The sequence below is a fragment of the Castanea sativa genome, chromosome 11 (assembly GCF_040712315.1).
Source record: "Castanea sativa cultivar Marrone di Chiusa Pesio chromosome 11, ASM4071231v1".
Lineage (NCBI taxonomy): Eukaryota > Viridiplantae > Streptophyta > Magnoliopsida > Fagales > Fagaceae > Castanea > Castanea sativa.
In genome coordinates this window covers 42973900-42999752 of record NC_134023.1, presented here as the reverse complement: position 1 = coordinate 42999752, position 25853 = coordinate 42973900, and the positions used below count along the sequence as shown (strand labels likewise).

Sequence of the window (25853 nt, the reverse complement as noted above, 5' to 3'; positions counted from 1 at the left end):
GTTGTTTACTCTTAGAACTAAGACAAGCAGAACAAGAGTGAACAACATTGCTAGAAACAACAGGCAGACTAAATTTTGAAAGAACATGATTAACAGTACGAAAAGCAGGATGTCCCAAGCGTGAGTGCCATTGTTGTGGAGAAGTATGTTCACCAACAAAGACAGATGACGACGAAGGCAATTTATTGAAAACAGAATGAAAAAGGTACAACCCATTTCTACTCAGCCCGCGCAGCAGAACTCTCCTCGTTGTTCGATCCTTCACAAAGAAATAAGAGGGGTGAAACTCAATAAAGGTATTAGTGTCAGATGTGAATTTATGAACAGAAATTAAATTTTTGGTAATGTGAGGCACATGAAGAACATCATGTAAAATAAAAGACGAGGAAGGAGTTGATAATTTAGTAGAGCCAATGTGTTTAACATTCAAACCAATATTGTTACCAATGCGAATCTGATCAAACCCTTGATACTCCTCTACCTTCACATTCAAATTTGCAAAATCAGACGTGAGATGATGAGTTGCACCAGAATCAGGGTACCAATTGAGATCGGATGGAGCCTGTGGAGCAGCAAGCAGAGCATGCATGTTGTTGGTGGTGTCAGTGGAGAAGGAATTATCAAACTTGTGATAGCACTTCAAGGCTGTGTGTCCTATCTTGTGGCAGACCTGACAAATGGGACGGTTTTAGGAGGAAGAATGACCACCCCCCCCCCCCCCGTCCTCGAAAATTCCGTTGATTCTTAGAGGAAGAGTCACGGCCTGTTGAAGGAGAGGAGCTACCACTACGTGAAGGCCATCTCCCCGCAAAATTGGCCACTGCAAGTGAGAGGTCCACATTGGTTGTTGGTGCTCAAGCCGCAATTCATGAGCTAACAAATGCCCATATAATTCATCAATGGAGAGAGGATCAACTCTCGTGGTCATAGATGTAACAAAGGAATCATATTCAAATCCCAGATCAGCGAGAAGAAATGAGATGATTTCAAAATCATTCAAAGCATGAGCGATAGTAGCAAGTGTATCAACCAGTGTTGTAAATTGATGAAAATAATCAGCAATTGAGGAATTGCCTTTCTTCAAAGTGGCGAGCTAATAATGGATTTGCATTGTTCGAGCCCTTGACTGAGAGGTAAACATTCTCTCTAAGGCTTACCACACATCCCTTGATGTGTTGAATTTGACCACATGAGCTAGAATATGCTCAAAGAGGGAGGATATTATGGCACTGAGAATGATCTGGTCTTGTGAATACCAGTGACCGAAGTCCGTATTTTGGATAACTTGTACGTCTCCATTGACTTCAACAATGAGAGATTGAGGTGGAGCAGGAGTGCTTCCATCAAGATATCTATAGAGATGTTGCCCCTTAAGATAAGGAACAATTTGAGCTTTCCATAGTAGGTAGTTGTCACGGGTAAGTTTGATGGTGATGAGATGGTGTATAGCAGTAAGTGAAGTGGGAGAAGGCGAAGTAGTAGCGGTGACAGTAGAAGTTGATGAAGACAAGGAAGCCATTGAAAAAAAAAAAAAAAAGACGTATGTCACAATAGCTCTAATACCATGTAAAAGTAAATAATTGAAATTGATTTCCAAGCCTTACCAACACGGTTCAAGGCATTTTCATATATATCAAAGAGTTTGTTACAATTCAAATTTAAATACAATCAGATATACCAATCCGGATGGATATACTTCTAGCTCATCACTAGATACAAATTCAAAAGGGATTCTGCCGTATCCTAATCCTATCTCATCACAAGCCTATTTCTATCTTATCATATCTTATTCAAAATATGATTAAGCTATACAAATTCAAATATACATCAGCTGCTATCCTCGGCAATTACAGCTGTATCCTTAACAGATAGTGTCACCGTGCCAGTAGTGTAATGTAATTTTCAATAGCAAATTATCAAAGATCGAAAGTACCTAACACATATAAAATAATAAAAATATAAAATACTCCATGGGGAAGTATACCTAACACACAAAATAATAAAATAAATCATTTTGCTTAGAAATTTACCAAGCCATAAAATAAATCATTTTTTTTCCTGCTGCACGCATTTCAGCTTTAGGGGGCAAAGTTATTGTTCACGCATTATTTGCATTGTTCACGCATTTTTCAGTCACTTTTTTATTAAAAATAGGTTCAACGATACTATTTACACATTTAAAAATTATTTTACTACAGTGTTTTTAATTTTTAGTTTTCAGCTATATCCAAAGAGACCCATAGCTTTTTACTTTTTCTTTTTGCTGAATGATCTACCAAACCATGATTAGACTTCAAGCCAAGGAGTTCATATATTTAAAATATACCCCATATATATTTCCACTCGATCACATAGCAAAATGGTATTCTTATACTTGCTAGCCCACCCTTGTTCAGCCAGCCAATCTTCCCATAATGACTTTCTCTGTAATCAGATCAAGCAGAAGCCTAGTTAGGCCATCGGAAAAGACACCACAAGGCTCACTACTTGATCTATCAATCATTGATAGACTACCAGTTCTAAGATGCAATGCTCGAACGTTGCATGTGTTTAGGCATGGCCCTGAGGCAGCACGAGTTATAAGAGAAGCTTTGTCCAAGGCTTTGGTTCCTTACTACCCTCTTGCTGGAAAGTTGAAAGAGTCAAGCCAAGGTCAACTCCATATTGAATGCTCTGGAGAAGGAGTGTGGTTTGTTGAGGCGTCTGCTGATTGTACCCTATATGGTGTCAATTACTTGGACGATGATATTGTATCCATCCCATATGATGAGCTTCTACCTGATCATATCCCAGAGAATGAAGGCATAGACCCACTTGTGCAATTGCAGGTAAATATTCCGATAAGTTATAACCAATTCATTTTATTTGAATTATCTTCAAAATTAAGTTGGAAAGAAACTCTAGCCCTAGTATTTGCTAAACTCAATGTTGATTAGCTAAACATGAAACAAACTGCTAGCTAGAACTATAAGTTTTGCGGAAACAATATAAAACAAAATTTATATTTTCATTTAAAGATCGTTGTACCACATAACCATAGATTCTAAATAGAACAAAATAGCGTACCTCTCTTAGCAACCCAAGTGTGTTGCCTCCCAAGGTATTCACATCTCTCTCTTCGTTTCTTTTTGGGTTTTTAGAAGACTACAGTAACACTCAGTAGTTCTAATGGCCAACCACTAATGTAATATTATAAAATCTTATTTTTATTTAAGACTTCTAAAACCCAAGAGAGAGATTGGACATGGGATCCTTGGGGATCCTAATCTTCAGTTGTAGGATTAATCAATAACTTTTGAATGTTATTGACTTATCTTGAAACTCTTTCAAAATTGTTCCTTAATTTTCTCAACCATATCAAGAAAATATTTGAACTTCTACAGATTGCAATAATGTCCATCAACACATTGCAATTGACCCCTGAAGATTAGAGAATTACAAATGAGGTCCCATTACTTACAATTTTATATCTATGTCCTTTCACCACACTATATTCCCACAACCCACCAGGACTGGATTAATATCACTATCATGTCCCTAGCTTATGTAACCCTTAATTTCTTGATTTCATAATTTCTATTGGACTCCAAAATATCTTTGAAAAAACTCTTTAAATACACACACACACACAATATTATATATATATGAAAAACATTTTTAAAAAAAGTCACCGGCCGGTTTTTTTTTGAGTCCAACTTCAATATGAAAAACAACTGAATATGTTGTCTTCTTTAGAGAGTGGTGGATTCATTGTTGAGCATTTACATATTTTACTCCATACACACATAACCCAACGTGTCTATATATAGCCTTTAAAAATTAGCATCACCAGTTGACACTGTCAAAGTTATGTGCATAGTAAATAAATATACATAAACCTCTCATGTTTGAGGACAATAGAACAATTGTGATAGAACAACCTTTTAATTAACAGTGATCACTCCATAAGGTGTTCTTGATCGTATCTAATTCAGTGTATGTACTTGTTACATTACACCCACTTGTCTGCTTAAAGTCACTACCTCAATGATGGAGTAAATCATCCTATCATATAGCAGCACAACAAGTGTAGGCTTCAGTGGTAATATTCAATTAATATCCAAAGCCTAGAACAATTTGATAATCTATGAAAAATCATTACTCCCTGTCTTTGGTTCCTTAACCATTAACATGATTTTTCTACAAAGGTGACATCACATGCCATATTTAAACAATGAAATATACCTATAAAAATTTATGAATGTGAAAATAAAATTTTATTATCAAATAAAAAATGCATAGTATTGTTTTTGAGGGCACATAATTCTAACAATCTTTCACTTGCACTCAAAACCAATCATACATGTATTTAATACCCATTGCTTCCAGATGTTTCTCAAACACCTTTTGAGACAATGCCTTTGTGAGTGGATCTGCTACATTATTGGCAGAGGCAATCTTTGTTATTGCTACATCACCTCTACGTATGATATCACATATCAAGTGATATTTACATGCAATATGTTTTGTCCTTTGATGAGCCCTTGGTTCTACTGCATTTGCAACAGCCCTACTATTGTCACAATAGATAGCAATGGGTGACTCAATAGAAGGAACAACTTTAAGTTCTTGAATGAACTTGCGAATCCACACAGCTTCCTTTGCAGCTTCACTTGCAGCTATATACTCTGCTTCTGTAGTAGAGTCTGCAGTAGTATCTTGCTTGCAACTTCTCCAACTTATTACTCCCTTGCCAAGAGTGAACACAAATCCAGAAATTGATTTTCTATCATCAATATCATATTAAAAATCTGAATCTGTATACCCCTGGACAGTCAGATCCTCACCACCAAACACCAAGAAATAATGTTTGGTCCTATTTAAATATTTGAGGATATTTTTCACTGCTGTCCAATGCTCAGAACCTGAATTGGATTGATATCTACTCATAATGCTCACTGCATAACAAATGTTTGGCCTAGTGCAAAGCATTGCGTACATGAGACTTCCTACAGCTGAAGCATAAGGACAATTTCTCATCTTCTCTCTCTCTCTTCTTGTGTTTTAGGACACATTTGATTAGAGAGATGAACTCCATCTCTAAAAGGTGAAAAACCTTTCTTGGAAACTTGCATGCAAAACCTAGCCAATAACCTTTCTTGCAAACCTGCATGCAAAGTCCCAATAACCTTTTCTTTCGGTCTTTAAACAATTTGATTCCAAGTATATAGGACGCTTCACCAAGATCTTTCATTGCAAAGTGACTAGATAACCATACTTTTATAGATGACATTGCTCCTACATCATTGCCAATAAGCAGAACTAAAAATGTAATAGTGCTCCCACTAACCCTTTTGTAAACACAAGGTTCATCCATATTTTGTGAGAAACCAAACGATTTGATTACCTCATCAAAACGGATGTTCCAACTGCGTGATGCTTGCTTTAGACCGTATATAGATCTCATCAGCTTGCACACTTTTGATTCTTAACCATGAGATATGAAACCTTCTAGCTAGTCCATAAAAATTTCTTCTTGAATGTTTCCATTCAAGAAAGCTGTTTTAATATCCATTTGCCATATCTCATAATCATAACATGCAGCAATTGACAATAGAATCCTTATGGACTTTAGCATGGCTATTGGCAAAAAAGGTTTCCTCATAATCAATTCCAGCCTTTTGATTATACCCTTTTGCCACTAGCCTAGCTTTATAGGTCTCCACCTTACCACTAGGTCCTATCTTCCTTTTTTAGACCCATTTACAACCAATAGGCTTAATACCTTATGGTTTGTCTACTAAGGTCCAGACCTAGTTGGTATACATTGAGTCCATCTCTAATTCCATGGCCCTTTTCCAATTCTCAACGTCCTTATTAGTCATTGCTTCTTGATAAGTAAAAGGATCATTATCATGCTCCTCTTACTCCATTAGATAAATCTCATTTAACAAAGTGAGTCTAACTGGAAGCCTGATAGTCCTTTTACTATGTCGAGTCTCTTGTATTTTGCTTGGTTCAGTAGGCACTATTACTTGCTCTTCATTATTCTCATTCAACTCAGCCATTGGTTTATCAGTTTGTTCATCAAGAGAAACTTTTACTCTACTTTCATTTAAGCTATAATCTTCCTCAAGAAAAATAACATTCCTACTCACAAACACCTTTTGCTCACTAGGATTGTAAAAATAGAAACCAGTAGACATCTTGGGATAGCCAACAAATAAATATCTATCACTCCTTAGTCTTAGCTTATCCATATTAGACTTTTTAACATGTGCATGACAACCCCATATCTTTAAGTGATTTAGACTTGGTTTCTTACCAGTCCATAACTCATATGGGGTATTAGGAACTGATTTGGTAGGGACTCTATTTAATAAATAAATAGCAGTCTCCAAAGCATAACCCCAAAATGAAATTGGCAACTCTGACATGCTCATCATAGAACGAACCATATCTAATAAGGTTCTATTTCTTCTTTCAGCTACACCATTATGTTGAGGTGTGGCAGGGGGAGTCAATTGAGAAATAGTCCCATTTTCTTTTAGATATTCTTTAAATTGATCCAAGAGGTATTCTCCTCCTCTATCAGAACGAAGAACTTTTATGCATTTTCCAGCTTGTTTCTCAACCTCATTACGAAATTCTTTGAACTTTTCAAAGGATTTAGATTTATGTTTCATTAGGTACAAATAATCATACCTAGAATAATCATCAATAAAAGTAATGAAGTAATAGGAACCACCTCTTGCCATGTGATTCATAGGACCACAAACATCAGTGTGTATTAATTCTAAGACATCAGTGGCTCTAGCTCCCTTTCCTGTAAATGGACTTTTGGTCATTTTTCCTTATAAGCAAAGCTCACAAATTGGATAAGGCTCTACCTTCAAAAGATTCAATGGCCCATCCCTTACCAATCTATTGATTCGGTCAATATTGATATGACCAAGCCTTAAGTGCCACAAAGAGGTAGGATTAACATCTCTTTTTCTTTTAAGAGATAACACACTGGCGGCTATATCATTCTCAACACAATTAATAGAATCATCAATAGAACTCAAAAAATAAAGACCATCTTGTAAAATGCCAGAAGTTACAAATTTATTATTAAAATTAACAACAAGTTTAGAAGTAAAAAGAAATGAATATCCTGAACAACCAAGTTTTGAAACTGAAACTAAATTTCTTCGCACTTCTGGCACATATAAGCAATCTTCTAAGACAAGAGTTCTACTAGAAGATGATTCTAAATAAAAGGTTCCAATGGCAGTGGCTGCAACAGTTGCACTAGTCCCCATCTTTAGGATCACCTCCCCTTCATTTAGCCTTCGGGTCTCCTCGAACCCTTGCAACATATTGCAAATGTGTGAGATTGTACCAGAATCTACACAACAAGAATCAAATGGACCATCCATTAAATTTGTTTCAATAACGAGCAAATTAGGCATACCTTCTGCAGGTTTGTCATTCTTCAGAGAAGCCAAATAATGGCGACAGTTTCTCTTCCAATGACCAGGCTTACCACAGTGGAAACAATTTCCTTTTGCTTTCTTTTTCTCAGTGTCCTTATTCACTTTGTCACCTTGAGCCTTATTGAATGACTGAGACCCTTTTCTCTTAAAGTTCTTATCCTTAGGCTTCAACTTAAGAGAAGAATCAGATTTTTCAGCCAACATTACAGTAGGCTTTTCTTTCTTGATGAGATCATCAGCTGCTTTCAACATATTGAGTAGCTCTGACAATGTCATTACCATCTTATTCATGTTATAATTCATGATAAACTGATTTAAAGAATCAGGTAAAGATGCTAGGATCGCATCAACTTGGGTCTCACTATCAATTTATGCACCAAGCATATCTAGTCCGTTGATGAAAGAAATCATCTTCAGGACATGTTCCCTTCTGGAGTTCCTTCCACCATTTTGGTGGACATGAGATTTTTCATAGTAGTTTGCCATGCACTTCTGCTATGTTCACCAAACATCTCTTTGAGGTGCATCATCATATCTTGTGTTGTAACTAGGCCTTGGCATTGTTTTTGCAGCACATTGGTCATAGAGGCCAATATGTAGCATTTAGCCATTTCATCAGCCTCATGCCACTTATTAAATGCATCTCTCTGCTCCTCAGTGGCATCAGCTAAAGCAAGTTCTGGTGCCTCAGTATTCAGGACATGAGCTATCTTATCAGCAGTGAGAACAATGATTAAGTTCCTTTTCCAATCTACATAGTTTGGTCTTGAAAATCAATTTTCATCCAAAATCTTAGCTAAGGGATTAAAATTGGTCATAATGAATCTGCAAAATAATATTTTCACATACATATATCCATCAGATTCAGGTTTTTGAATAACTAATGGTACCTCCCACCAGAAAAAAATATCATAGATTCCCAGAACAGAATATAACAATTATATTCATAAATAGTTCGAAGTGGGCATCGGAAACCCTTACCTTGCATGCTCCAATAATTTCTTTTGAAATATACCATGCACACCATATAAAGGCAAATAGATACTATTCATCATGATTTCGTCTCATGTTTCTAATTTTATTAATTTATCTATGACTCCGATTTACTTTTGGCCTCCAAATCAAACATGTTTTACACTATTTTAGTGGTCATGTTTATTTGGTTAAGTACAAACCATTATCTGAGTGAGATATACGTACTAGTATGATTATGTTGCTATTTTAGCCACAGTCCCACCAGTCATACACACACCTATCTTCCCAAGAAGTAAACAAGAAGAACTACTAGACCAAAATCAAGTATATCCTTTTGGCTTCAACAAAATTTTAATTTAATAGAACCTTTATTCACCAACAATGGAGGGTCATAGGAATTATTTTGTAAAATAACCTATTCAGCACTTTAAAAAAAAAAAAAAAATATATATATATATATATATATATATATATTACTACTGGGACTATTTAAATATTGTTCTTTATGTATTTGATACAACTCCCACTAATTGAGATTCAACGCCTCAATTCGGCAATACTCTAGATTTTTTCAACATAAAAAGGTGAGTCAATGAACTAAAAACATATCAACATGGGTTACACAAATAATCACATATACATGAAACCATAATAGAAAATCTATACAGCAATATTAGCACTACAGCGCACCACTCAAGAGTAGATACAAGAGACATGCGACTTCAGCAACATATTTATCAAGTATAATCAAGAACACCGAAAACGAATCGGAACCAAACGATTAACAATCAACATATCACATATATCAATCATGGCACATATTTTTGTTGTTCTCCACTTCTCCGAATAAATAAAAACAATTAACATATCACATATATCAATCACGACATATAGGAAATAAATCTTGGCACACATACTGATATGAATAATAATTCAAAAATCCATGATTAACTGTGGTTTGCTCTGATACCACTATAAGTTTTGTGGAAACAATATAAAACAAAATTTATATTTTCATTTAAAGATCGTTGTACCATACAACCATAGATTCTAAATAGAACAAAATAGCATACCTCTCTTAGCAACCCAAGTGTGTTGCCTCCCAAGGTATTCACGTCTCTCTCTCTGTTTCTTTTTGGGTTTTCAGAAGACTACAGTATCACTCAAAAGTTCTGATGGCCAACCACTAATGTAATATTATAAAATCTTATTTTTATATAAGACTTCTAAACCCAAGAGAGAGATTGGACGTGGGATCCTTAGGGATCCCAATCTTCAGCTGTAGGATTAATCAATAACTTTTGAATGTTATTGACTTATCTTGAAATTCTTTCAAAATTATTCCTTAATTTTCTCAACCATATCAAGAAAATATTTGAACTTCTACAAATTGCAATAATGTCCATCAACACATTGCAATTGACCCCTAAAGATTAGAGAATTATAAATGAGGTCCCATTACTTACAATTTTATATCTATGTCCTTCCACCACACTATATTCCCACAAGCCACTAGGACTGGATTAATATCACTATCATGTCCCTAGCTTATGTAACCCTTAATTTCTTGATTTCATAATTTCTATTGGACTCCAAAATATCTGTGAAAAAACTCTTTAAATATATATACACACACACACACAATATTATATATATAAAAACATTTTTGAAAAATGTCACCAACCGGTTTTGTTTTGAGTCCAACTTCAATATGAAAAACAACTGAATATTGTTAAATTATCGATTGTCCCAAAAGCTTAAATTGTTAGGAAATGGTGAATTTAATCACTTAACCATAAGTCTAATACTTCCCCTCACTTGTGGGCCTAAACTTCCCCTTAATAAGTGGGGGCCCAACAAGTGGGAATTTAACACTTTAAATGGGAGGTAGAGTAAAGCTAGAGATCGAACTCAGGATCTCCTGCTCTGATACCATGTTAAATTACCAACTATCCCAAAAGTTTAAGCTGTTAGGAAATGGTGAATTTAATTACTTAACCATAAGTCTAACAAATATACTATCTTCTTTAGAGACTGGTGGATTTATTGTTGAGCATTTACATATTTTACTCAATACACACATAACCCAACGTGTCTGTATATAGCCTTTAAAAATTAGCTCCACCAGTTGACACTATCAAAGTTATGTGCATAGTAAATAAATATACACAAACCTCTCATGTTTGAGGACAATAGAAAAATTGTGATAGAACAACCTTTTAATTAACAGTGATCACTCCATAAGGTGTTCTTGATCAGATCCAATTCAGTGTATGTACTTGTTACATTACACCCACTTGTCTGCTTAAAGTCACTACCTCAATGATGGAGTAAATCATCCTATCATATAGCAGCACAACAAGTGTAGGCTTCAGTGGTAATATTCAATTAATATCCACAGTCTAGAATAATTTAATAATCTATGAAAAATCATTACTCCCTGTCTTGGTTCCTTAACCTTTAACATGATTTTTCTACAGAGGTGACATCACATGCCATATTTAAACAATGAAATATACCTATAAAAATTTATAAATGTGAAAATAAAATTTTATTATCAAATAAAAAATGCATAGTATTGTTTTTGAGGGCACGTAATTCTAACAAGAACCACAAGAAAAGTAGTTAGAAAGATGCTAATTAATGACACTAATATGCTTATTTGATACAAGGGATGTGGGCTAAGTCAACTAATTCTAAATTCAAAAAAAAAAAAAAAAAAGATAAAGCTTAGTGGACTAAATATTTTTCTTGTTTTTAGTCCAATGGATAAAACTTCCATTTAATATTTTTGTATTTTGTACATGATACAAATTAATACGTGATTATTTTAAGACACGTGTCGTGTTTGTGTCGCGTTCAGTATATAAAAACACTAGATACAAGCCAAACTCTATAATAATTCCAGTCTGATACGTTGACAATTTTAACCATAAATGCTTTTTCAGGTTACACAATTTGCATGTGGTGGTTTCGTGATAGGCCTCCTATTCTGCCATAGCATATGTGATGGCCTAGGGGCTGCACAATTTCTAAATGCGATTGGCGAGCTGGCTAGAGGTGCTGAGCATCTAAGCACTGCACCAGTGTGGCAACGGGATTTTGTTCCACCACCACCTGAACAAGCAAAGGTCACTCCATTGCCAAACCGACCACCACCAATGCCCAACTATACACTCAACCATGCAAATGTAGACATAACGCTAGATCACATCAACCAGCTCAAGCAAGAATTTCGTCAATCAACAGGACACACTTGCTCTTCTTTCGAAGTTGTTGCTGCCAAATTTTGGAGCCGTCGAACACAAGCTATAAACTTTAAGCAAGATACTGAATTCAAGCTTGTGTTCTTTGCAAATTGCCGCCAGCTCTTGAACCCTCCCTTGCCAAACGGTTTCTATGGCAACTGCTTCTTCCCAGTGACAATCACAGCTTCAAGTGAGTCACTCACACAGGCATCAATTTCTGATGTTGTGAAGCTGATCCAAGAAGCAAAGGCTAAGCTCCCAGCTGAGTTTGACAAGTACATGAAGGGTGAGTCTATCAAAGATGGTGAAGACCCATTTGCACCACCACTTGCTTACACCACACTATTCATGTCGGAGTGGGGCAGACTGGGATTCAACCAAGTAGACTACGGGTGGGGCCCGCCAGTCCACATTGTTCCAATCCAAGGCTCAAGCATCATACCAGTTGGTATTGTGGGGTCCTTGCCTTTGCCAAGGAAAGGTGCTCGATTGACGACATGGTGTGTGGAGGAGGCTCATCGCCAACCTTTCCTCAATCAGATGATGACTTGACAATAACATGAATCTTCCCCGAAAAAGATCCAAAGTATAATTCCAATGGTTTAGACCATTTCAAAATCCTTGAACCTAATTGCTTCCTTTGCCTACATTAGGGATAAATAAAGCATGAAATCAAAGTATTTTGTGTAATAAATAATAGGCCTTGTTGGAATTGGTGTGATGGCAAGAATCTTCCCCTAAACTTATATATCGTGGATTTGAGCTCGAGAATCAGTCTCTTAAGGGGAAAAAAAAAACTATGTTGGAATTTTATGCACTTCTATTTAGATAATGCATTTATCTCACATATGTGTGTCTATATATATGTCTAAATAGTAAATACTACTATTAACAGAAATTTGAAATACAATAAGGCCAAAATGCAAAAATCCCTGAGATTTGGGTTAGTTGCAAAGAAACTCCTATACAACACAATTTTGTATTATTGAACCTTTTTGTTTAAGAATTAACCAAATTGATCCTTCTGCCAAAATTTCATTAAACTATAACCAGTGAAAAGTGGCCATGTATTATAAAAGATTCTTTTTTATGGAAACTTAATAAAAATTTTAAATAAAATTATAAAAAAAAAAGAAACACAAATTAAACCTGTTTGGATAATAAGAAAACAAATGAAGGAAAATTATCGGCAAGAGTAAAAGGCTACTTGCACTTAAAGTAATTAATACAATACAATACAATCTTCAATGAGAATATTTGCTCAATCTATCAATTTTTTTTATATACAAAATAGAAATTTTATTCTAGCCTAATCTAAGAGTATATGTATATAAAACTCCCTCCTAGAGACTTAAATCCTGGCCTTTGCCTCCCTCACCTCACAAGTATTTATACTTGTGGAGTGACCATCGCACCAAGGATGTGTAATGGTTGATCTATTAATTATAGATATCAAAGTAATTGCTACACTATTTTTAAGGCTAAGGCTAAAACTAATCCTAAGGATACCAAGTTCAAATATTGAATGATTTGATCTTCGTGTGTGTTATTCTTCTTTGTTTCTCCTTTTTATAATCTGCAAGTTCTTGTCGTCATTGTAAAAAAAAATTTCAAAACTCTGTTTCAGAGGAGAGAAATGAACGAAAAAGAATAGAAAAAAAAAATATTTTTTATATTATTCTTTTCATACCCTTATTTGAGAGTAATAAGGTCTATTTGGATACCGCAAAACTGAAAATTAAAAATATTGTAGCAAAATAATTTTTAAATGTGTGAATAGTGCCGTAAAACCCAGTTTTAAGGAAAATTTTGCTGAATTAAACAACTTGTGGGTCCCGTGAACAGTGAACAGGACCCACTTATAGAGACGCAAACGCGCTGAAATTTCATTTCAACACAATCCAAACCCAACCTTAATGGAGGAAATGTAAATATCATTCCATTGTTTGGAAGTATAAATGAGAGAGAATAGCATGGATTGTAAGAAACACCCATTTTCTTAATTTTTCCTTAAAACCTCAAATTTTTATTTCTCAAAATTGGAAGGAATCAAAATGAATGAAATTACATTTAATAAATTTTCCACTGGAACTCCCCAAAATACTGCATGTACATTCAATCCTTTATTTTTTAAATAGAGATATAATAGAAAATATTGTTATAAAATTATTTGTTTAATTCCTTCTAATGTTACTCTCAAATAGAATTACTTATATTTCATTTATTTATTTTAAAACATTCAAACAAGATTTCTTAAATTCAATTTTTATTTTTATTGAGTTTATTCTTCACACTAACCACTCATCTTACCTATGCATCAAATACCCTTTCTACTAGAACAGCCAACCTCGCATTCTTTATCCCTTTGTACCATGTTAAGTCTATTATTTGGCCCAAATCTTCATGGACAAACTTTATTAAGTCGGGGCTTGGTCAAAGTTTGGGTTCTATTATTATTTATTTTTCTTTATTATCCATAAAGTTTTTTTTTCTTCATAATTTGATAATTGAGAGAGAGAAAATTTAAAGCCTAGAGATAAATTCCAATTAGTTAAGTTATAAAGTTCTTAGCTATCTATAAACTATAATGTATAGTTTATATTGTATGAAGTTCTCTATTATTTCAATGCTTTAAGGCAAGGTACTTTCCTCAATGTAATTTTTTGGAAACGACTGAGTCACCAAATTGTTCTTATGTATGGAAGAGTATGGTTGCTGCATTACCTATTCTTAAGAATGGGTGTTGTTGGCGAGTGGGGAATGGTGAATCCATCAAAGTATACTTGGATAAATGGATACCTAAATGCTTAGCAAATAGGATTCTGCACTGGGGACAAGATGCAGATAGAGAGATGCTAGTGTCGGAGTTTATTCATACTAAATTAAATGGGTGGAGATGTGATACTATTCTGGAAAAATTTTGTGAGGAGGAGGCTACTGCTATCTGCAAAATCCCATTGAGCCGAAGGAAAATTGTTGATTCAGTGGTATGGATGCATACCAAGCATGGGAAATATTCTGTTAAGTCCGGGTATCATCTGGCAAGGAAAGTGATAAGGAATGATGATGAGGTTGGCAGCTCAGTAGGGGTTGGTGGTCAGCAAATATGGAAGAAACTTTGGCAGCTACATGTGCCAAACAAAATTAAAAAATTCGAGTGGAGAGCTTGCCAAAATATTCTACCAACCCGAATGAATCTTGCTCGATAGAAAATAATATCTGAGATGGGATGCCAATGCTGCACAGGGGTGCCTGAATCTGCAATACATGCAATCTGGGAGTGTGGAGTTGCGCAAGACGTGTGGGCTGGCTGTGCTATAAGGTTGCAGAAATGTACCACTAATTTCCCTAACACTATGGCTTTGTTTGAGTATGTTTTGGACAGGTTTTCAGTAGCTGAGATGGAGGAGTTCCTTGTTCAAGCCTGGTTTATTTGGAATCAAAGAAATTCCATTGTACATGGAGGACAAATGAGGGACCTGAAGTGGCTGAATCATAGAGCAGGGGAGTATTTAGATGAGTATCGAAATGCTCAAACTCATATAACTATTCCACACACAGAGCCACAGACAAGACAAAGATGGAAACCACCCCCTTCACAATTGTACAAGCTTAACTTCGATGCTGCGGTATTTGATGGAATTCAGAGATCGGGATTTGGAGCTGTAATCAAAAATTCTGCAGTTGAATTAATGGCGGCAATGTCTGTCAAAGGACCCTCGGTTAGTTGCAGTGAAGAAACAAAGGCGTTGGCGTGTCGAAAAGCTCTCGAATTCGCTGTGGAGTCGGGTTTTGCTGAGTTGATCATAGAGGGTGATAACGTTGCTATCATGAAGGCAGTAGCAAGCACTGCAGGCGATCATTCTTTGCTGGGACATGTGTATGAGGATATTAGATGCAGCATTCATGGTTTGCAATATGCTGACATAAGTTGTATTAGAAGAGGGGGAAACCAGGTTGCCCATATTTTGGCCAAATATGCTAGAAATGTTGATAATGAATTGTATTGGCTAGAGGACTCTCCTCCCCGGTTATAAAAGCCTTATATCAGGATTGTTTAAACATGAATGAATGAATATTGGTTTTGCTTTCAAAAAGAGAAAAGAAAAAAAAAAAAAAAAAAACTTGTAGGATTCTAGCGGCAAGCATCATACTATCATTTCTCACTCTATTTTTTTTTTTTTTGAATGAAATGTTCAAATTCTTAGATATAACTAGTGTGGGCTGATCTAAGGGCATATATATCAAGCAGCAAAGTTAAGCCATTGGCGCCGTGCTATCTTTTCTCACTCTGACTTTTTGAATGAAATATTCAAATTCTTAGGCATAACTAGCGTGGGCCACTATCCCAAAAAAAAAAAATAGCGTGGACTGTGCTAAGGGCCATATGTATCAGGCCCAGTATATATACATATATAAAATAGTATATTCTAACTAGATATCACTTCTTCTCTATTAACGTCTTGAAACTCTCCTAGTTAGAGTATTTTCATCTGGAAATTGCATCTTATCCTATTTTACCATATCAAAAAGTTACTTTATCAATTATACTATACTATTTTACAATATTTTCAATATCCCAACTTTTATTTTACAATACAACACATTAAAATAATATTTCTACACAATAAAATAATATATCTCAAAATCACCATCATTTACAATGCAACATATTATTTATTCTCTCTCTCATTCTTTCTATTCAAGAACAACACAAATTTACTGAAACCACCATCACCACAAGCCCGCCACCGCTGCACTGCACACATCGGACACCACCACCAACAGCAGCAACCCATAATCTACCATCAACACCACAAAAAAAAAAAAAGTGGAGAGTTTATAGCACCAATCCACCATCAACACAATCAACACTAAATGCAGCAACCCACGGTCCCCACCACCGTAAGCAAAACCCAAACCCATAGCAAGCAAAACCCAAACCCACGGTGGCAAACCCACGGCCACAATCAATAAACACCACCAACCAAAAACCCAAAACAACAAACCCATCCACCACTCCACCACTCACCACAAACCCATACCACCAAACCAACCAACCAGCCACCGCCGTTGAAAATCTGAAGAACACCACCCGCTCCGACCATCAACACCACCAAAAAAAAGGCAACCCACGGTCCCCACAACCCGCGGCGGCAAACCCATACCTAGACCCACAACAAACCCGAACCATCAGAACCCACCTATAGCAAACCCCATCAAAACCCATTCCAAAAATCCAACACAATCAACACAAACCCAAACCGCCGCCACCACCTACCCATAGCAAACCCCATCAAAATTCAACACAATCAAAATCCAACACAATCAACACATTCAAAGAACACCACCCTCTCCAACCATCAACACCATGCCGCCGCCACCCATCGGCCTAAAACCCAAACCCATAATCACACCGATCCATGTCGCTGCCGTCAACCAAAGAGAGAGAAAGCAAGCCTCATCGCCACCGTCAGCCAGGCCGATCTGCAACGAGAAAGAGGATAAATAATGGGAGTGGTGGCTCACCATGGTGTGGTGGCTATAGGTTTTGGGTCTGAAGAGAGAACAAAGAGGGCAGAGAAAATGAGAAATAACAAGAGAGAGAGAGGGAGGAGTGAGAGAGAGAAAGTGTTGGAATTGTTTAATAAAAAGTAGGAGAGAGAGAGAATTAAATAATAATAATCAGTTTACCATTCAGCTACAGTACCATCATACATTTATGATGATACTGTAGCAATATGGCAAAAAAAATTGGCTTTTTACAAGTTTCCACTTTCGAATGCTAAGCTCCTATGGGCTTGAATGCTAAATTTTCCTTACATTTGGCATTTCGCAAGCCCAATGCGAATGCTCTTAGCATCCTCCATGGAAGTGCCTAGCCATTGGATCAACACATTATTAATATATATATATATATATATATATATATATGAGCAAGACTTAGGTACAGTACTTAGGTGTTGTTCTTTAAATTCCCATTTTAAGATTCTGCCATATGGGTTTTTTCTTATGAGATAGAAGTGTATTTTTTTAGTTAAGTAACCACATAGCGAAATCTAAAGAAGGAAACTTAAGAAACAGCACATAAGGTACTGTACCTAAGTTTTGTCCTATATATATATATATTGACAAGTTATATCCTTTCTTGACCACACCTCATGGTTGTTCACCTGGTTCTCTAGTGGTCTCTTTGGATTTGTGGGGAGGGAAGAAGGAGGAATAGAATCAATGGCAGCTCTAGAAATATTTTCTATAGGAGTCATTCAATTTTCGTTAAAGAAGTTGACAATGACCTTTTTGTACATAATGTTTTTCTTTTTTTCATCTTGATTGTGGCAGGAAAAAGAGTAAAAACGAGACCCAGGCTTGATACTGTTACTATTTGCTCACACAATTCATTTCTAGAGATGAGATGCAAGGTCAACCTTTAAGTACCCGCTTCAAAGTTAGATCAAAAAGATTAATGTAGCAATTAATATTTAGTTAGAGATTGCTAGAAAATGGCTAAGTGTTCGTCCTCAAGTTTAGTCTGTGGTTGGTGTTACAGATGGATGTCTACTATTTCTTTTTCTCTTTCCAAATTTCTCCCTCGCCCTTGATTCGAAGGCTTCTTGGCTTTATATAACTTAGCCAAGATGCATCTGGATCTTACATTTGGAAGGTCATGATCAAACTATCTTGATACTTGTCCCATTAAGAACTTGCTAGAAGGTTTCTACACTAAGACATTAGCTGTGAGACTACTACTCAGAGTCATTTCCCCATTAATGCGGCCAGTTAAGTGGTTGCAGTGCATTTAATGCGGAAGGGATGACCACTTTGTCGTATCTTTTACTTCTCTTCCTTGTTGAATACCTAGTTACTTTTGTTCCCCCTCGGATTGCCCCTTGCCTCCTTTGACCCTGCCCCTTGACCTTTTGAGGTTAGGCAAATTTCCTCGGCGCCCTCACCCGCTATGGTCACGCAACCCAAGCATGGATTAAATGTACACTTTCCGAGGTCAATTTGTCCCTGAGGTTTACCTCCATATGAACTTCATCAACTGGCTTGGATCCTTGTCCCCCCACATTGATCATTTTGGATGATAAGATGAAATTTTTTTGCAACCTATGATTCAAAGGAAGATTTTTCAAGTTAACATGAGTGTTTTTAGATAATAAATCTTAAGTAGGAGATGAATCATGCAGTATAATGATATTTTCTTATAAAAAAAATTATATATAGTACAACAAGAGAATAAAGTATAAAAATAAGTTCATTGAACATATTGTTTCTTAGTATATTGAAGATTAGTGTTGTTAAAATTAAAATTTGGAAATTATCTATTGCGGCTTAATATAATAAAGTTATTAATTTTTATTGTTAAGTAAACTTTAATTATTATTACTTAGAATATTTTTAATTTTTAATTTATTAGTTTTGGTCTTTACTCTTTTCAATTATTTTATTTAATAATTCAACTTAACTTTGACAACTTATTAGTTTTATAACTCATTAAAAACATTTTTTATGTGTCTTTTGCATTACTCTATTAAGAATTCAACACAATAATAAAATCATTAAAATAAAATAAAAATTGTTGTCACTTCTCAATTCCCACTTTCATTGCCTCACACTTAATTGTCTTTTAATGTTAGTTATTTACATTTTACTACTGTAGAGATGAAAGGCCCAGAAATGTATATTGGGTCGTGAGCCTTGTCCGAGGAAGTTTAATAGTCCGAGGATAAGTAGATGTTAGGGAAGAAGTATGAGTCAGAATGTCACGGAAGGATTATAACCATGAAGGTTTGGGAAGGTAGTCTGAGGGGGAAGGTAAAAGCTGAGGTCAAAAAGTTTGATCTGCCATCAAGATTGATATGCATGAAATATATACAATAAAGTTCCATCAGATTTGCATAGTTAGACTTGTTTTTATATTATTTTGTGACTAATTATATATTATATTTGTTTTGTGGAAAATAAAGGCTATTCACAATTGAGAAGCTGAACAAGTTACAAATTTAAATGCTAGGTGGGTCATGCCGATTATAAAGCTAATTCAAGAGAAGAGTGCTTGCCATGAAGTAAAGATTCAGCCCAAGTAAACGTCCAGCCCAGGTGTGAATTCAAAAGAAGACCAAAAGCAAAGAAAGAAAAATAAGAAGAAGCCAAGATGCATTCCAACGTGTAAGAAGTTTGCAAGGAAAGAAACTCTAAAAGCAAGCACAGGTGTCACGAAAGGAAAACACAACCAACGTGGTGGGCTTTAGAGTCCAAATTTGTTAATTGTTGGTGGGCCTCTCTATTTCTTATTGAAACACAAACACTCTTGGGCTGGTCTTTGGTTTCGGCTGGGCACAACTTGAAGCTTAGCATGGCGGCTTCTCTTTGAAGTGCGTATGTCTTTGTGTGATATAAACAGGAGCAAACAGAAAATTAAGAGGGAGTTAGCGGCTAGCCGCTAGGACTGGAGCACAGGCAGCAGTACGCAATTTTCTTTGTGATTTTTCCCTAGGACTGTGACTATTTCTTTCTCTATTTTATGGTCTAGTTTAATGTTAAAATTTTTTTATTTTTGTATTTTATTTTAATTACTATGAGTAGCTAAATTTATAATTAAGGTTGAGGATGAAACCTTGTTAAGGAATATTAGTAATATTTATGTGATTTAATTTTTCCCATAATAGTTATTCTTTAATAATTTAAATTGTTCTTGTTTCATATCAATTGACTGAAATGAGATTCTAGATATGAGTTCAATCATGTTTTTCTCATAATTTAGGATTTGTCTTAATTAATTGAATGCTTGGTTTATTAATTCTTGATTATAGAATTGGATATATCTTGTGATTTATTTGGCTACGGATACAATTAATTATTTGATTTTATACTTAAGAAACGAAGAAGAACATGCTTTTTATTTTTAAACATAAATTTTAATGAGAATATTTTTCATGATAGCAAGATTGATTTCCAAATTGTTATGTAGTGAGTTGGGAAAAATTAATGATCATAAATATATGTTGATATGACTTACAAGGCGGATTCCAAAACCTTGATTCATTTCCCTTGATTGTTTACATCTTTTTATTACTTTATATCTTTTGCTTAGTTTAACTATTTGCTTAATTTTATTATTTGCTTAGTTTATTTAATTTCAAAACAACCAATTTTTATTAAACTAGATTAGGATTAATTTAGTTATGATTTAATTAATTTTCCTACGTTCATTCAAGTCCTTGTGGGTTCGACCTCGTTCTTGTCAAACTATACTTTGGTACGATTCATACACTTGCGAGTATTTTAAAATTTCACAACAAACAGCAACACTCCGGAGGATTCTACTGATAAAGATAAACATCAGGAGACAATAAGAAAAAGGAAAACTAAGAAATATCTAAGAGAAAACTACCACCACCGCATTAAAAGCTCTACAGCTAACCCTCTGGCCGCATTAATGTGGAGATGATACCTGAACAATGGTATTCAGCCTTACAACTAATCTCAAAAATTTCAGAAAGGTGCTGATGGGACAAGGATTAAAGCCAACAACTTAACCTACAAATAAAGGGTGGAGATGAAGAAAAACAACAAAATATAAGGAGGAAAGGCCTCCTTGATAAGGGATCTATCTGAGAATCTGAAGAAAGAGCACGGTAGCAACATTAACTAAAATTGTAATCAAGTCTAAAAGAAATATATTCAAGAACTATTCTCCTCAGACTTTGCCGAGGAAGTATTTCTTTGCATAAAGCTTGTTTTTCTTTGCTTTCTTATGATCTTTGGTCCATTGTGAGCATTGTTCAATTCATTGGAACCTAGTTTTTAGCCAATCTCTACAAATTCATTGTGTTGGGCTCTTTGGGCCTTAACCCTATTATCTCTTGGGCTTAGGATCCAAAACCTGCCCTTATAATTGGTGTCGTCTGTGGGGAATTACTTGAGCTTTAGTGAAATCAACGTTCAACTATGATAGGTTCGGGGCCTAACTGAGAAGAGTCTGTTGGTTCCTAACTTCAAGATTAGTTTCTCAATCTTGAACGAAGAAGTGACCGAGAGGTTAGTGTGCACACCACACACACTAGTAGGAGCCAATCTTGAGGTGGGAGTCACATCTCTCATAAGGAAAATACTAGAAGCATGCAACTGGAGATTGACCATTTGCGAAGGAGGTTACGCCGCGAGCGACATAGAGCAACTCCTTCAAGTTCTGACCATTCTTCTAGTGATGATAGTGATAATAGCTACCGATCTAGGTCAAGGACTTATTCAACTTGCACACAAGCTCCTCCTTGCTGGGCAAGCCTGGAGGAAGACACATATACACTTCTTCATGCAAATCACCATGAAGAAATGCATTGTTTACATCCAATTGGTGAAGAGTCCAGCCTTGCACAGCAACCAAAACCAAGAAAAGCTTAACAGTCACCATCTTGGCAACAGGAGAGAAGGTCTTAGTATAATCCAAACCCTCCTATTGAGTATAACCTTTGGCAACTAGCCTTGCTTTGTACCTCTCTACACTACCATTTGACTTGTATTTGATTTTAAAGACCCATTTACAACCAAAAACCCTTTTATTTGGAGGCAAAGGAACAAGAGACCAAGTGTTATTGAGTTCTAAAGTCTGAATTTTAGTTGTCATGGCAGCATCCCAATTAGGATCACCAACTGCCTGATGGTAAAACTGTGGTTCCTGAATTATGGAGATATTATTGCAGAAATGAGAGAAAGAAGGAGAGAATTTGTGACTAGAAATATAATTGGCAATAGGGTATTTTGTGGGAGCAACATTGCACTTATAAGCTTGAAGATAAGCAGGTGGTCTAGAGACTCTAGTAGACGTCCTAGGGACAGGAGTGGTTGGAACAAGATTAGCTGGAAGCAAATGAGGAGCACAGACAGGTTCAATGGACAAAGAAGAAGAAGTAATATTAGAAATAGAAGCAGTAATGTCATTAGGAACAAAAACAGACAAATTCTCAGGAAGATCAATAAATTGTTCTTCAAGAATAGTGGAATCAATATAAACTAAAGGGTTTGGTATAGGAGCAGAATGGTGAATAGAATCAGTGACCGGTAGAGGTGGAGCATCAGGAAAACAATCATGATAAAAAAGGTCAGGTTGAGATAAAGGAACAAAAGCAAGAAGAGACTTAAAGGGAAATACATATTCATGAAAAAGAACATCTCTAGAAATGAAAGAAGATCTGGTTTGCAAATTCAAGAGCTCATAACCCTTAACCCCAAAAGGATACCCCAAGAAAACACACTTAAGAGCCCTAGGGTCAAACTTGCCTCTATTGTGAGAAAGAGTAGAAGCAAAACATAGACAACCAAACACTTTGAGATGTGAATAATCTGGAAGTTTATTGTAAAGAAGCTCAAAAGGAGATTTGTCGTTCAAAAGAGGATAAGGTAGTTTTCTTTATAAGATGTACAGCAATGAGGATACAATCACCCCAATAAGCAATAGGAGCATTTGATTGAAGCCTTAAAGCTCTAGCAACACAAATTATATGTTGATGTTTTCTCTCCACAACAGAATTTTGTTGTGGAGTGGCAACACAACTATGTTGATGAATGATGCCATGAAGCTTAAAGAATTCAATCATTTGAAATTTAAGTCCATTGTCTATCCTAAAGACTTTAATAGACTTACCAAATTGATTTTTAATCATGGTATAAAAGGATTGTAATAAGGATCTAGTTTCAGACTTAGATTTCATAAGAAAACCCAAGTTGATCTAGCACAATCATTAACAATGGTAAGAAAATACTTGTGACCTACAACAGTAGGTACCACATAGGGACCCCATATATCACAATGTATCAAATCAAATGGAAATTCAGAAACATGATTATGAAAAGGAAAAGGAAGCCTTTTATACTTAGCTAGAGGGCAAATTTCACAAATTTCATTAGAAATAGAATTGAGATTAAGAAGTACATTTTTCAAAACAGAAATCTTAGCATCAAAGGGATGCCCAAGTCTGGAGTGCCAGACAGAAGCTGGAATTTTGACATTATTGACTACGTGAGATTTATTTGTACTAAAAGTGGAATGAAAAACATAATTAAAAATAGATTGAAAGGATGGAGTAGCTTGGGACTGAGTTGGAATGGCACAAGTTTCAGAAGGGCTATGTTGAAGGAGATACAACCCATCATGAACTCCACCCATACCAATCGTCCTCCAGCAATTGAGGTCCTAAATGAAACAGAAAGTAGACAAGAAAATGAGACAACAATGCATTTTCTTGGTGAGTTGGCTGACTGATAAAAGGTTGAAAGAAAAATATTGAACACAAAGCACATTGGTTAAGACTAGATTTTCCGAAAGACATATAGAACCAATATGAGTTACCAAAGCAGTCTCACCATTAAGAAGTGCAACCACACAATTAACAGCAGTAAAATCAGTCAACAGATGAATAGAATACACTATATGGCCTGTTGCTCCAGTGTCAATAACCCAAGTATTACCACCAAAAGCTGTTTTATGTGTAATTTGAGTAGAAAAAACTGAATGCCTCAAATCAGGACAAGTAGAATTAAACGTACCTACCATGGTGAGAGCATCTATGGCACCGGAAGAAGAAGGCACAACTGGATTAGGCTTAATCACATTGTTGGCCATGTGTGCTTTCTTGTTGCCCATATTGAACTGAGTCTCCTTACCACCAAAGGTGAGATGAGTAGCTTGCATTTGAGTCCCCAACATGGTCAAAAACTGCTAACATTACTCTTGAGTGAAAGGAAAAATAGCAGATGTATGACCATTGTCTACACAAGCCTTTTGAACATTAACTTGATTTACCATAAAGTTCTTGCCTTTAGGTTTGAAGCCTGGAGGAAAACCATGTAGCTTGAAGCATTTCTCCATGACATGTCCAAGCTTCCCATAGTGAGTGCATATAGGTTTGTCTCTACCCTTGGAATTCTTTCCTCCAGAAGCACCAAAATTACCAAAGAAACCAGGGAAATTGGGATTGGAATTGACATTAGAACCTTTCACTGCAAGAGTAGTAGACTCTATGTGAACATAATTGCCAAGCCCTACACTCCTCTGCCTCTCTTCTTGAATTAACAAGGAGTAGACTTTGTTAATGGTTGGCAATGGTTCCATCAACAAGATTTGTCCTTTGATCTGAGAGTATGACTTGTTGAGCCACATCAGAAATTGCATGACCGATTCTTGAAGACAAATATCTTCAAGCTTTTGAGGCAAATTACAGGTACACTTTCCACAAGAACAAGTAGGAGTAGGCCTAAAATTCTGAAGTTGATCCCAAAATAGCTTCAACTGAGTAAAATAATTGGTAATTGAAGACTCACCCCTGACACATTGAAGCTATATCTTTCTGAAGTTGGAAAACCCTAAGTCCATTCCCTTGAGAATGTGTATCCCTGAGATCATTCCAGATTTCCAGAGCAGTGTCTCTATAGGTGATACTCACTCGAATTTGAGGTGACACAGCCTTCATCAACCAAGAACCTACCATGTTGTCATAGCGAATCCAAGCATCAACTGCTTCTAGAGTCTTTATCAATGGTGAAGAGAGAGTAATGCTACCATTGACAAAGCCAAACTTATTCTCGGCAACCAATGCTTTCCTTATTGAACGAACCCAAGCATGGTAATTCTCACCAATCAACGGTTCAGACACAAGCATGGCTCCAGGACTTTCAGCATGATGAAGAAACAGAGGATTTGAGATATCCTCTATGAGTGCAGGATCTTGCACAGAGGAAGAAGACGAAGTATTAGTTGCTTCAGCCATTGACGAAGCTTCAAAGCTCTCAAGAACAAACCCTAGAAATTTTGGGAGAAAATAGAGCAGGAAGGCTCTAATACCATATGAAATTTACTGAGAAAATGATTTCATTGATCTAAGTAAAACAGAGATAATTACAAGTCTTTATATAGCATCACTAAGCAACAAAACCAAGCCAAAACTAAGTTAACTGATCTAACAAACTTCCTAACTAACTAACAGAGGTGTACAATTAAGTTAATCACATGTAAGTCACATGTCCACTAACTATACTACATGTAGCTTTTATACTTAAACTACTTGTTGTTGACCTCTGCTTCAGCTCTACACCTACCTGGACTTCTGGACTTGTGTGATTCACTCAGTTGCTCTAGTTTCTTTGACTTCTGATAAATTATGGTACCCACATG

The 25853-nt window shown here is 35.8% G+C and overlaps 3 protein-coding genes and 1 non-coding gene across 4 annotated transcripts; 2 read left to right on the top strand and 2 right to left on the bottom strand.

Moving 5' to 3' along the window:
* Nucleotides 1-864: 864 nt before the first annotated feature.
* Nucleotides 865-1003, bottom strand: LOC142618143 (small nucleolar RNA Z247). The gene has a single exon (XR_012841192.1). It is a non-coding gene; the product is annotated as a small nucleolar RNA Z247 (small nucleolar RNA).
* Nucleotides 1004-2213: 1210 nt separating this feature from the next.
* Nucleotides 2214-12539, top strand: LOC142617461 (acyl transferase 4-like). The gene is made up of 2 exons (XM_075790335.1): nt 2214-2828; nt 11381-12539. The coding sequence occupies exons 1-2, from the start codon at nt 2415-2417 to the stop codon at nt 12230-12232; spliced, it is 1266 nt and encodes a 421-aa protein (XP_075646450.1). The 5' UTR covers nt 2214-2414; the 3' UTR covers nt 12233-12539.
* Nucleotides 12540-14388: 1849 nt separating this feature from the next.
* LOC142616545 (uncharacterized) lies at nt 14389-15717 on the top strand. Its single transcript, XM_075789372.1, has 2 exons — nt 14389-14776; nt 14927-15717. The coding sequence occupies exons 1-2, from the start codon at nt 14389-14391 to the stop codon at nt 15715-15717; spliced, it is 1179 nt and encodes a 392-aa protein (XP_075645487.1).
* A 6200-nt stretch (nt 15718-21917) lies between these two features.
* Nucleotides 21918-25449, bottom strand: LOC142616544 (uncharacterized). The gene is made up of 6 exons (XM_075789371.1): nt 25004-25449; nt 24486-24936; nt 24033-24398; nt 23446-23876; nt 22154-22965; nt 21918-22054 (listed from the first exon to the last, which is right to left on the bottom strand). Exons 1-6 carry the CDS (start codon nt 25447-25449, stop codon nt 21918-21920), a joined length of 2643 nt encoding a protein of 880 aa, XP_075645486.1.
* Nucleotides 25450-25853: the final 404 nt, after the last annotated feature.